This window comes from Neovison vison, chromosome 6, assembly GCF_020171115.1.
Source record: "Neovison vison isolate M4711 chromosome 6, ASM_NN_V1, whole genome shotgun sequence".
In the NCBI taxonomy this organism is placed as follows: Eukaryota; Metazoa; Chordata; class Mammalia; order Carnivora; family Mustelidae; genus Neogale; species Neogale vison.
In genome coordinates, this window is record NC_058096.1 from 214,361,024 (window position 1) to 214,373,142 (window position 12,119).

Sequence of the window (12,119 nt, forward strand, 5' to 3'; positions counted from 1 at the left end):
GCCTAGTATCCCTCTCTTGGCATTGTGCTTGCTCACCCTTTCTTTCCTTTCCTGATTTCTGCTGAATGGAGGAAGTACCCCAGAAGCAGGGCTCATCCCTGCAGGAGGATTATAATTCTTAATTCCCATTAAGGCCAGACTCAGCCATGATTATGCTTAGGCCAACGAAGTGTGTTGGGAATTGACATGTGCCACAAGTAAGCAGGAATCTTAAGAGCTTTTGCTCTTATTTTGCTCTTGCCACAAGACCAGCTCTTCCCAGAGAGGGCAGCTTCTTCAAATTTGCAATGAAGAAGACCCCCTCAAGCGGAGCTTCTGCTGGCCTGCAATGACCATAAACATGACAAAGACATGGAGTTCTGTGGTTATCAGCCACCATGATTTTGAGGCCACCAGTTGTTACCTCATCATACTTAACCTAAACTGACCAATACAGAGGACCAAGTTTCATTTATATTCCTTCACTGAGCCCAAATCACCTGGTACCATGTATATGGTCTACTCAGAGTCTGACTCTTGTTTTCCTCTTAGAGACCTTCATTAAATTTTATGGTCTATATTGTACAGATGCAGTGGATCTCTATCCCATTTAAAAAAATCCTTCAATCCCTTAAGTGTGTCTGACCCCCTTCTGTTAATTCCAAAACCTATGTGAGTTTCCTCCACATTTTCAAGCCTGGATTCCTGAGACCGAGATCATTGAGAAGATCATTGAGAAGGCATCAGCCATTAGGATTAGTTATGGCCATTCCCTGGACCTGGCCCAGGCTCACTTACTTATACATCTTTCACTCATGGTTACATAGACACGTCACAACAAAACTTGGGTCTGTCAGAACAATTGTTCTCCAACAAATGCTATTTTGAATTAGGTAAAACACCAATTTGGTCCCTGCTATCTCTTTCCTTAAATCTGAAACTTTATGGGAATGAGATGCACATCTGTATCCTTGATGCAGAGAAGAGAAACATAAAATGCGATTCTCTTCTAGGACCATGGAGGTGAGGTGTCAGAAACTAAGAGTGGGTCTTGCTCTTTGCTCAGAAAGTTTAGCTGAAGTTCAGCTATTGTAAAAATGCAGGTAGACCAGATGTCTCATGATGATTTGGTGAAATAGGTCAAACCATGTGCTTTTTCAGGATGCATTTTGCATTGCTGTAGTGAGTAAAAACTCATAAGTACTTATAACATGGCAAACAGAGTGATTAAGAACTGGGATAGACACACCTGTTACCAGGATGCCTTCGTGGGGCTTTGTAGTTTGTAGCAGAGGGGGAGCTGATAGAACAGGTGTACAGAGCAAGATGGAGTCACTCATGTCAAGAAGTAACTTATGCCAAGCATTGACATAAGCAGCTAAGGGTGCTGCTGCTTAGACCAGATATCGCTGAAACCAACACAAGCTGATGGCTTCCAGATCTGGTAACCAGCTGAACGGAGGCCCAAGACTGATTAAACTCCTTTTAAAAAGGAGCATTTTTGCAACAAAGTGTCAGAAAATCCAAACGCTGCACTTTCACATCTGACCACACCAAAAAAGGCAGTTGCCTGCAAAAAGTCTGCATGACTGATCTCTGAACACAACAGAGGTCCTCCATTGTTTGAACATAATAAGCAGGAGGGCAGAGAGCTGACCCACTACAGACCAAAGCCTCCTCCCAAGTGCATGCTCGCAGGCTGACTTTGCATTTGGTTTCCTGACTTCTTACCCCTGTTGTTTCTGGGTTGTGGTACCACTTTGTCTTGTGCTTTGCTTTGTGTGACGTGTGTGAAGCCAAGTTAAATATGTAGTAAAATGCCAGTGAATTCGGGATCCTGAAAATGTTTTACAATTATGTTAACCTTGCTTTATGACAGAATAAAGCTGACATAATGGAAAGACACAACATGTGTATGTGCTTCCATAGCATGCTATGACGGTAGGTTTGAACAAACAACTATGGGACCTGATCCTCACTGGGGACGAGTTCAAATCCAGGAAAAGAGTTTTGTCACAGCCCACCCTGACTCTGATATAATATCCATTTATTTCTCCACTCTGTGCTACATCTGGCCCAAGAACTTCAAACACAAATCCATTTTCTGGAAATTAGCATTTATTTCTATGAATCATTAACTCGTATTTTCATAAAACTAGAAGAAACCTCAACTTGGTTGCTGTGTATTTAAAATTCCAGAGCCTGGAATATAGAAATCACTCAATAATGTTTGATGGACGAATGGATGGAGGAGTTCCAAAGGCATAGGGTAAGGTAGGTAGACAGTGAGCTGATTCTATTCACTGGACCCAAGCTGCTACAGGGCTCTCCTCAGTGATGAAATAACAGTACCAAAAAAAAGAAAGAAAGAAATAACAGTACCGAGCATTTCCTGAACATTTGCTAAGTACCAGACAGCTTATACATTAGGCAGGTGCTATTACTATTGGTGTCCCCATTTTCAGACAGAGAATCAGAGAGATCCAGTCATTGCACCAAGGTCCCACAACCAGGAAGTGGCTCGCCGGGATTTCCACCTCAGTCTGTCTGATGTGAGTCAGTACCCTGAGGCATAGAGCCACCCAAGCTACTACATGCAAGTCTCTCTTTGCATAACAATCTGTGTTAAAGAACCTCAGGAGAGCTGAACAGTTCACACTGGTGGCTAGTTAGTCTTTGTTTAAAGAAGCAGACAAAAAGCCCCCAGAGAATTCAGTGGAGGTGATGTCTTGGGGTAGCAGGAGATTAGGAGAATTGTCTGAATCCACCACCTCCAGCCCTGCTCCCACGCGCTCAGAGCCCGTCTGCCAGGGCCCCTGGGCTCCCTTCCTGGAGGGCACAGAGAGGTGAACTGAGTTAGGCTCATCAGGAGTCAGTCAAAGGCATGAAAGAGCACAATGGGACCCCTTCTGTGTACAGCCTGGAAAGCCCAGCTGGCATACCAATCCCCAGAAGCCAAGACTATGGTCATTACTGAACAAGTCTCAAGATTTTAAGTGACAGCAGGGAACTCATTAAAAGTTGGCACACAATTCCCCACCTCCACTTCCTTCGTGGAATTTAAAGAGTCCCTAAGGATTGGCCACAGACCTGCAGGCAGATGAGTTTCAACACACACCTCAAGGCTAGGTAAGTTCGGCTCACTCCAGAGGAATGGTCCCCAGAGTGTTTCACCACTTAATTTCAAGCTCAGACTTGGTGTTTCATTAGCACCAAGAGAAGTTGGTGGGAAATGGAGGTGACCATTTCTTGACCCATGCAACAGATTCTTGGAGCTCAAAGTGGCTGAGTTCTACAACATGCACCATGGCAGAACCATTGCCCACAAACCACATGGTGCCAAGTGGCTATTGTGAACACTGCATGCTGCTGGGCACAAATAGGGACAAATGTCTCCAGAGCTTTGGGAGCAGCTGAGGCTTCTAATTCCACAGTAATGGTCACTGCATTGCATTATAGTCTTACCTGACAACACCTTTGATCCTTCCCCACAGACTAACAGCCCTGAGAGGGTAGGACCAGTCTGAATTAGCTTAATATTGTATGCCCATAGCTGGGCACCTAATAGGTTGTCAATAAAACTGCTGAGAAAACAAACTCACCTCTCATTACAACACTAGAGAAATTAGATAAGCTGCAAAATCCTCCTGAAATAAGAATGGTTCATCCCTAATTTACCTGAAATTGATTTTTCAGGAATGACTATGTGACAGACGTCACAGGAACCCATCTACCCTCTTGTGTGTATCATAGCCAGTATTTCCTGTAGATGAGTTCCATCCCATGGCAGTAGGGTTATGGAGTAGGGTCCTTTTGTTTGGATCCCTGTTTGGCTTTAAACCATCTTGAGCCACTCACTCCTCCTCTCCTCTGCCACTTTGGCTTTCTTCCATTCCTGAAAGGGACAATCAAATTCCCACCTCGCATCCCCAGAACGTGCTGTTCCCTCTACCTGACACACCCTTTCCTCACACTCTACTCATAGAGGAGAAAGTCTCAACTGAAATGCCCCCTTCTGCATAAAACTCTTGCAATCTTCCCTGCTTTCACAGCCCACCACCTTCCCTTCCTCACTCATCTCATATTCTTGTCTAAATTCAGTTATCTATCATCCACCATCTCCCCTCTACTGTCATGTGCACAGAGGCAGGCATGTCAGTCCTGATCACTGTGGGCTCCCCAGGGAAGGGCTCAGGCATTGTATACACAACTATTGGATACATGCTAGCTAGGGCTGGATGTCTTCTCAGCCAGAGATAAGAGTTATCTGGCCCACAGTGTTGAGGCCAGTCATGCTTATCAAACTAAGCAGCTAGTGTGGTCTGTTCGACTTTACCCAGTTATCAAGGAGCAGATCAAGCATGAGGCTTCCTCCCTCCATGTACCAACAAACTGCCACCTAGCAAAATGAGCGAGGACTTCTTAAGCAAGATGATGACCAAAGATGTGGAGAGTTTTTCAGTTGACTTAACTGTCCAGTCTGTAGTTGAATATTGTGCCATACACATTCATGGTGTTCTAGTTTGTGCTAGAGATGGAGAGTGACTGGACCAAAGTGTTAACACTTAAGGCTACCAGGCAAGGAGGGAGAGGCAGGCAAATGCTGAAATCATTCATATCCTTGGAGATAAATGTCATGAAGGTGCAGGAGACTCTCAGGACACTACAGGCCCAGTGACTTCCCTGAAACCCATGGAGGTAAAAAGATCCTAAAAGGAAATCCCCTGACATTTAATGAGTCCTGCCATGTCCATGAGCCTGGGGTCAGATGGCTTTCAACCAGTCTCCAAGTTAATGCTGGTCCCCAGATGCAGGGCACTCTCGTATCGGAGTTCTTTGGTAAGTAATCAACTGACTTTAGGGTACAGGTTGAAAGGGCACCTCCTCCTACTTCCCCGCCATCTTGTCTCCCCCAGAGCCTGGGGTCAGATGGAAGCCTCAGGAAACTGCCTCCACATTGCTGGGGTCAGGAGTGCAGTGTCGTGTAGAGAAGTAGGTGCAAGACATTACTTTTGGTGATTGGCTGGGTCTGACCCATCTCTCCGTCTGCAGCTGTGAGTAAAGATTCCAGAACCCAGCAGGGGTTGATGAATGTCTAGGGTAGGAAACGACTAGGACAATATATCTTGGTCACCCCTACAACAGACCCAGTGCAGAGAACCAGAAATGCCTGAATCCTGCCTGACAGAACAGCTGAGCAAAGTTACAAGGCTGTGCTTCAAAGGGACTTTGGTTATTGGTCATTTTATCTCCAGTGACCACACACTGCTTGGCACACAGTAGGTACACAAGAAATACCTGTGAGAAAAATGAAAGCATGGTACCCACAGTTCAAGAAAAAGGTGGATATGGGTGCTGAGGGTGGTAGACCACACACCTACTACGTGCCAGGCTGTTTATACAGGTTGTGTCTCTTCTTATCATTCTGCCCCATTTCATAGAAAGTGAGGCCCAGAGAGGCCAAGCTGCTTGTCCAGGGTCACAGCGCCCCCTCCAGGCAGGGATGGAAGAAGCCGCTGAACTGAGACTTTGGGCTCCACCCCATCTCCAGACTTCCTCCTGACCCCCTTCTGTGACCTTGGCCTTATATCCTGACTTCTCTGGGCATCCAAAAGCAACAACAAAGATCTTTCTCCTTAGACCTGAATTCATTTCTTGATTGAACATCTGTTTCTCTGATGTCCTTTCTGGACTTGACTAGTACCAGGAATTTCCCAGATTGCCTTCACATTCTGGGTCTTCGGCTGTGCCAGTGGGCTAGAGCTTACAGGAGAGTGTTGGGACACTCAGTACAGGCTGAAACGTTCTTCCAACCCCCATCTGCTGGACGCTACAAGGGTGGATCCAAGGTGCCTAAAGTCCCTTCACATTTTGACCTCATCTGACTTCCCAGACTCCCCCGACCCCACTCTGGACATTTCTCCATGCCTTTTCTTCAGGTGGTTCCTTTGCCGACCAATCCCTCCCTGACTCCGTGTGCCAGGGACTGTTCATCCTTCAGAGTTCAGCTCAGATGCCACCTGTCTCCCTTCCCACTGCCGCTGTAGGGTCTCAGAGCACTGTGCATGTGCTTCCTTCACTGTTTTCTTTAATGCATTTGTTGTGTATGTATTGTTCCATTTAATATTTACCATTCTGGGTGCTGGGAACACAGGATGCTCCCAATGAGATGCCATCTCTGCCCTCAGGAGGTCTGTCAAAGTCTAGTGAGAGACACTCACCCATAACCAGTGATGACAGCTCTATGTGATGGGGGACTTCAGGGAAAGCTAGGAGTCAGACAGGCCCCTGGTCAAGTCAGTGCTGCAAGGACACAGGATAGGCTTCCTGGAGAGGGTGGCATGGGACGTGAGACCGGTTGATTGAAGCAGATAGGAGTGGGGTATGAGGGATGCAGTGGGATCTGGGGATGAGAGAGTCTGCTACACTCAAGAAATTGAAAATGCTCCCATCTCATTTTAGCCTGCAGATACAAGGTGGGGGTCTGTGTTGGAAGATGGAGAGGGAGCTGAGAGAGGAAACTGGAGAAGCCAACAAGGACCAGACTGTTGGCTGCAGTGAAGCATCTGGGACTAGGGAGCCATGGCTGGTTCCAAGCAGAGGGGAAGATGGAATGTGGTTTGTTCAGCAGGATCCCTCTGATGCTGTGCAGGAAGCAGGTGCAGAGGTCACACCTGAAGAAGAGAACTGAATCAGGACGGATGCTGTAAAGGGTCAAGACAGTGTCGCTAGGAAATGCATGCCCCCTTGGAACCTCAGAATGTGACCTTGTTTGAAATAGGGTCTTTACACATGTAATTAGAGAAGGATCTCAAGGTGAAAACATGCTGAGTGCTGGGCTCCTAAATGCTGGTGTCTAATGACTAGTGTACTTATAAGGAGAGGAGAAGACATACAGACACAAGGACAAGTTCATGTGAGGGCAGGTAGAGATTGAAATGATGCAGTCAAGTCTGCTGGCAGCCACCAGAAGCTAGGAGGAGGCATAGGGTTGATCCTCCCTCAGAGCCTGCAGAAGGAATGACACTGCTGACCCCTGACCCCCAGAACTGTGAGAGAGCACATTTCTGGAGTTTGCAGCACCCCGGGTTGCGGCAATTTGTCCCTGAGCCCCAGGAAAGTAATGCAAGGGCAGGTGCTGTGTTCTAGGTCAGATGTGTTCACACCATGCAGGGGGCCTGGACACGGGGAGTGGGAGGTGAGTGGACACTGAGCTGCACTGTTCCTCAAGCGCAAGGCAAGTCTGGCTGTGGGTAACTGTGATGGCTTGGCACCGCCTCCTCCCTCTCTAAGACCTCAGCCTGGGCAGTTGGGTCCAGAGCAGGGCCATGTCTTAGAGATCCCATCTCTGGCCCAACACTTCTGCTTCTGCAGAGGCCAGATAGCAGCTCTTCTGGACCAGTCCCAGGGTCTGGGTCCAGGGTTTCCTCACTAAAGCTCGGAGAACCCGCACTTTCCTGTCTGAGAGAGCCCAGGTTACCTGTTTGTGGGGTGTGGATGGAGCCTGAGCATTGGGAATGGAGTGTGCCCTGTCCAGCATGCATGAGAACAAAGGAGTATTCTCAGAGAGTAGGGGAGGGACACCAGCCTCCTGCTGTATTTCTTCCTCTGTCTTGTCACCTACATCTCCAGACTTAACCATCCTCTGCACAGCCCAGCTGGGAGGCCTCAGGGAAAGTTTGGCGGCTGCAGGTACAGTGGGTCTCAGGGAAACCTTTGGAAGTCTCCCGAGTCCCTCCCCGCCCAACTCTGAGGCCTGAGGTTGGCCCCGCCCACAAGCTGAGTCAGCAGCGCGCCTCCCCCTGGGAAGCCTTTGGAATGTCACTGGAGTCCAGCTAGATAAAGTGCAGGTGCAGCCTCCCGCCCTGCCCACCCCACTTCTGAGCTCTTGGTGTCGAGTGCCAGTGAGGGGACCCAGGGCTTCCCCTGCAACGCCCCCAGACCGCTCTCGGCTGCCAACAACAGAGGCGAGTGTGCCCCTGGGTGTCTTTGAGGAGGAGGTGATGCAAGCGCGGGATGCAGGGAAAGACTCTGGGTAATAAGAATGTTGGGGTGGATCTTGGGACCCGGAACTGGGCCCAACGAAGTCTGAAGCAAATAGTACCTGGGCTGAGACCTCTAATCCGGAATCGCGCATCCAGGCTGGGCTGTGTGCGCGCGGGAGTCCCTGAGTCCTGTGCACTTCCCGGCTGTCTCTGCAGATCTTAGCGGGAAGGTTGTGTGTCGGGACACCAGCGTTAGTCACCATCTTCCTGCTTGTGCTGTGTCCTGCTGTGAGAGTGTAGGTCTGTGTGCACCTGCAGGTGTGCCTGTGTCCACGACTCTGCTGTTGTGTGGGTCCATCCGCGCAGTGAGGTCTCGGCATCTCTGTGAGTGTGCAGGGCTGATGGCGGGGCTCAGGTGCCTGTGGGCCTGCTGGGTGCCTATCTGGTGTGAGAGCTTAAGGCAGCTGTGCCTGTGGGGATGAGTGGCAAGGGGAATGCAGGTATGTGGAGGTGTGGGGCCCGCCCACATGGACGTGTTTGTGAGACACAGGGGGCACCCAGATCCCAGTCTGTGGGACAGGAGGCCACCCACCCCTGAGAAGAGCTGTTCTGTTCTCACACACACCTTCTCTCCTTCTGTTCTCACACACACCTGGGCAGAGGCTCACTGGCTGCCCTGGATGGTACAGGTAGGCTTAAGGGCGGGTGGTGGGTTCTTCCTCCCTCATCTCCCCTCTGGCCCTAGACACTCACTCTCTGTCTCCTTGGGGACAGGCTGGGCTGTGAATCAAGGGAGAGACAACTCAGAAGTAAAGGAGCACCGAGGAAGGCTCATTTGCTTTCTAAAAGAAAAAAATGGGGCAAAATTCACATAATAAAGAATTAACCTTTTTGAATTGTACAAATCATAGGCTTTTGGCACATTCATGATGTTGTGCAATTACCACCCCTTTCTAGTTGTCAAATATTTTCACCACCCAAAAGGAAACTGCCTTCATTAGCAATCACTTCCCCATTCCCCCCTGCCCAGGCTCCAGCTTCCCCCCCAAACCCTAATCTACTTTTTGTTGTCTATGAATTTGCCCATCTTTGGTATTTTATATTAACGGAATCAGACGACCCTTTCTTCAGACAACCTTTCGTGCCTGGCTTTATTTCACATAGCGATTGTTTTCAAGGTTCATTTATGATGCAGCATGTGTTCCTTCTTTGTTGTGTAAAAAACACACAACAGAAAATTTATGACCTCAGCCATTTTAAGTATGCAGTTCAGTGGTGTTACGTGTATTCACGTTGTTGTAATCGATCTGCAGAACTCAGGTCACCCTGCAAATCAGAAACTCTATACCCATTAAACAAAACTCTCCATTTCCCACTCCCTGTAGCCCTTGGCAACCTCCATTCTACTTTGTTTCTATGAATTTGACTGATTTAGGGACCTCAGATAGGTGGGATCATACTGGATTTGTCCTTTCTGGGGACTGGCTGATTCCACATAGCATAAAGCTTCATTGGTGTTATAACATGAGACAGGATTTCTTCCCTTTCAAGGCTGAATGATGTTCCATTGTACGGATATCTCACAACTTGTTTATCCATCCATCCACCAATGAACATTGGGGCTGTTTCCATCTCAGGGCTCTTGTGGCTAGCGCTGCTCTGACCAGGAATGTGCAAATACATCTTCCAGATGCTGCTTATGCCACTTTTGCATATCCATCCAGATGTGTAATGCCTGTGGAATAGGTAGTTCTATTTCTAATTTTTAATTTATGGGTGGAAAACCATTCATACTGTTTTCCGTAGCTGTTGCATGACTGTGCTAACCCACCAACAATGCACAGATTTCCACTCTCTATACCTCCAGTACAACTGAATGCGATTGAGACGTTCCCGGTGTTGGGCCACCAACACTTCCATTTAGGTCCAAGATATTTCCCCACCCCTGAAGGAAATCTGCAACCCATTAAAAGTTCACTCCCCATTCCATCCTCCTCCTGGTTCCTGGCAACCGCTAATCCGCTTTCTGTCTTGATGCATTTACCTATTCTGCATACTTCAAATAAATGAACTCATGCAATTTGTGTTCTTTGTGGCTGGCTTCTTTCACTCAGCATATTGTCTCAGTTTGTTGTAATGTGTGTCAGTACTTCATGCTTTTGTATGCCACAAAGATACTCCATCATATGGATATACCACTTTTTGTTTATCCATTCATCGGTTGATGCATCCTGCATTGTTAAAAAGGTGTTGCATTTTTGCATCACGTCTGTTGGTGGCAGAAAGAGGAAGACAGAGAAGTAACCCAGGATGGAGCAGATGCTTGGAAGGAGAGTTGTCCTCACAGGGAGCTGGGGCAGATGTGAGTCTGTTGCCTCTTGGAGAAGGGTATGAGAGATCCCACAGCTGTGAGCCTTGGTTGTTCCACGAAGCAGGCAGTTGGGGACAGGAGAGTGGTAGGGCTTGAAGAGATGGAAGGAGATTCAGTGAATTGCACTGGTACCTGACCAGAGATAGAGTGCCCAGCTGGGGTGGGAGAATGTGATCTGATGATGCTGGTCAGTGCCACATCCCTGTGGGGGGACTCACACAAGTAGGACCACACAACAACATTAGTACCTAAGAGCTGAATATGCACACCTCACCTTAGTGCCTCTACAGCCCTGTGGAATAAGGAATATTATTCCATGTTCCCAGAGTGCCAGTAGGGACAATGCTGACAATTAAACAGAGCCTACTGCTCTACATGCCACAGGGGAGAGGTGCCCTCCAGCTGACAATAGCAATTAGGGAATAGTTTGCACTTAAAATTGGGAAGGATTTGGAATCACAGAGTTGGAGAAAAGCATGAAGCGGCCAGCATGCTCAAAGGCAGGAAAGACAGGTGGCTGTGCATGGAGTCAATAATAGTAATAACAGTAGTTGTAATTATTATTATCAGTATTATTTTTTACTGCATTCTTACTATGCTCCAGGGCCTGCCTTACACACCTGAGGCTCATGATCTTCTGTGAATCCCCCTCAGTTCCCAGGTGCTCTGACAGTCATCATGAACATCGGGTGGAGGAGGGACTGCTCATGTTCTGCAGGGTGAGGGCTCCTTGCCCCCACCCCCAGAAGTCCTCCTGGGCCAGGCTCAGTTTGGACCCAGAGTTCCTGCCCACGAGGTCGCCTTCGCTCTCTCCCCACCCAGGGATGGCTGCCACTCTGGCCCTAAACCACAGCTCCGTGTCTGAATTCATCTTCGTGGGCTTCTCCACCTTCCCACCTCATCTCCTGCCCATCTTCTTCCTGTTGTTCCTGCTCATGTACCTGTTCACACTGCTAGGGAACCTGCTCATCATGGCCACTGTCTGGAGCGAGCGCAGCCTGCACACACCCATGTACCTCTTCCTGTGTGCACTGTCCATCTCTGAGATCTTCTACACCTTGACCATCACCCCGCGCCTGCTGGCCGACCTGCTCTCCTCCCGCCGCACCATCGCCTTTGCAGCCTGTGCCAGCCAGATGTTCTTCTCCTTCACATTCGGCTTCGCCCACTCCTTCCTGCTCACCGTCATGGGCTACGACCGGTATGTGGCCATCTGCCACCCATTGCGCTACAGCGTGCTCATGAGCCCCCATGGCTGCACCTGCCTGGTGACCTGGTCTTGGGCTGGTGGCTTAGTCCAAGGAATGGTGGTAACCACAGCAATCTTCCATCTCACCTTCTGTGGACCCAATAAAATCCAGCATTTTGGATGTCATGTGCCCCCTCTCTTGAAGCTGGCCTGTGGAACTGATGTACCAATAGTGGCCCTGTGTGTGGGGCTGATGTGCATCACTGTCTTGTTGGGCTGCTTTCTCCTCATCCTCCTCTCCTACACCTTAATTGTGGCCACCATCTTGAAGATCCCCTCTGCTGAGGGCAGGCACAAAGCCTTCTCCACCTGTGCTTCCCACCTTATTGTGGTCATTGTGCATTATGGCTTTGCCTCTATCATCTACCTCAAGCCCAAGGGTCTTCACTCCCAGGAAAGTAAGACCCTGATGGCCATCACCTATACGGTCCTCACGCCCTTCCTCAGTCCCATCATCTTCAGTCTCAGGAACAAGGAGCTGAAGACTGCCATGAGGAAGACCTTCCTCAACAAACTCTATTCCTCCAGCATCTAA

At 48.7% G+C, this 12,119-nt stretch overlaps 1 protein-coding gene across 1 annotated transcript; it reads left to right on the forward strand.

Moving 5' to 3' along the window:
• The first annotated feature begins 11,144 nt into the window (after positions 1-11,144).
• On the forward strand, positions 11,145-12,119 carry LOC122910741 (olfactory receptor 10H2-like). Its single transcript, XM_044255364.1, has one exon. It carries the CDS (start codon positions 11,160-11,162, stop codon positions 12,117-12,119), a length of 960 nt encoding a protein of 319 aa, XP_044111299.1. The 5' UTR covers positions 11,145-11,159.

Bases quoted from the DNA above. Each gene is read 5' to 3' on its own strand.
- LOC122910741 (XM_044255364.1), top strand. From the start codon at position 11,160: ATGGCTGCCACTCTGGCCCTAAACCACAGCTCCGTGTCTGAATTCATC.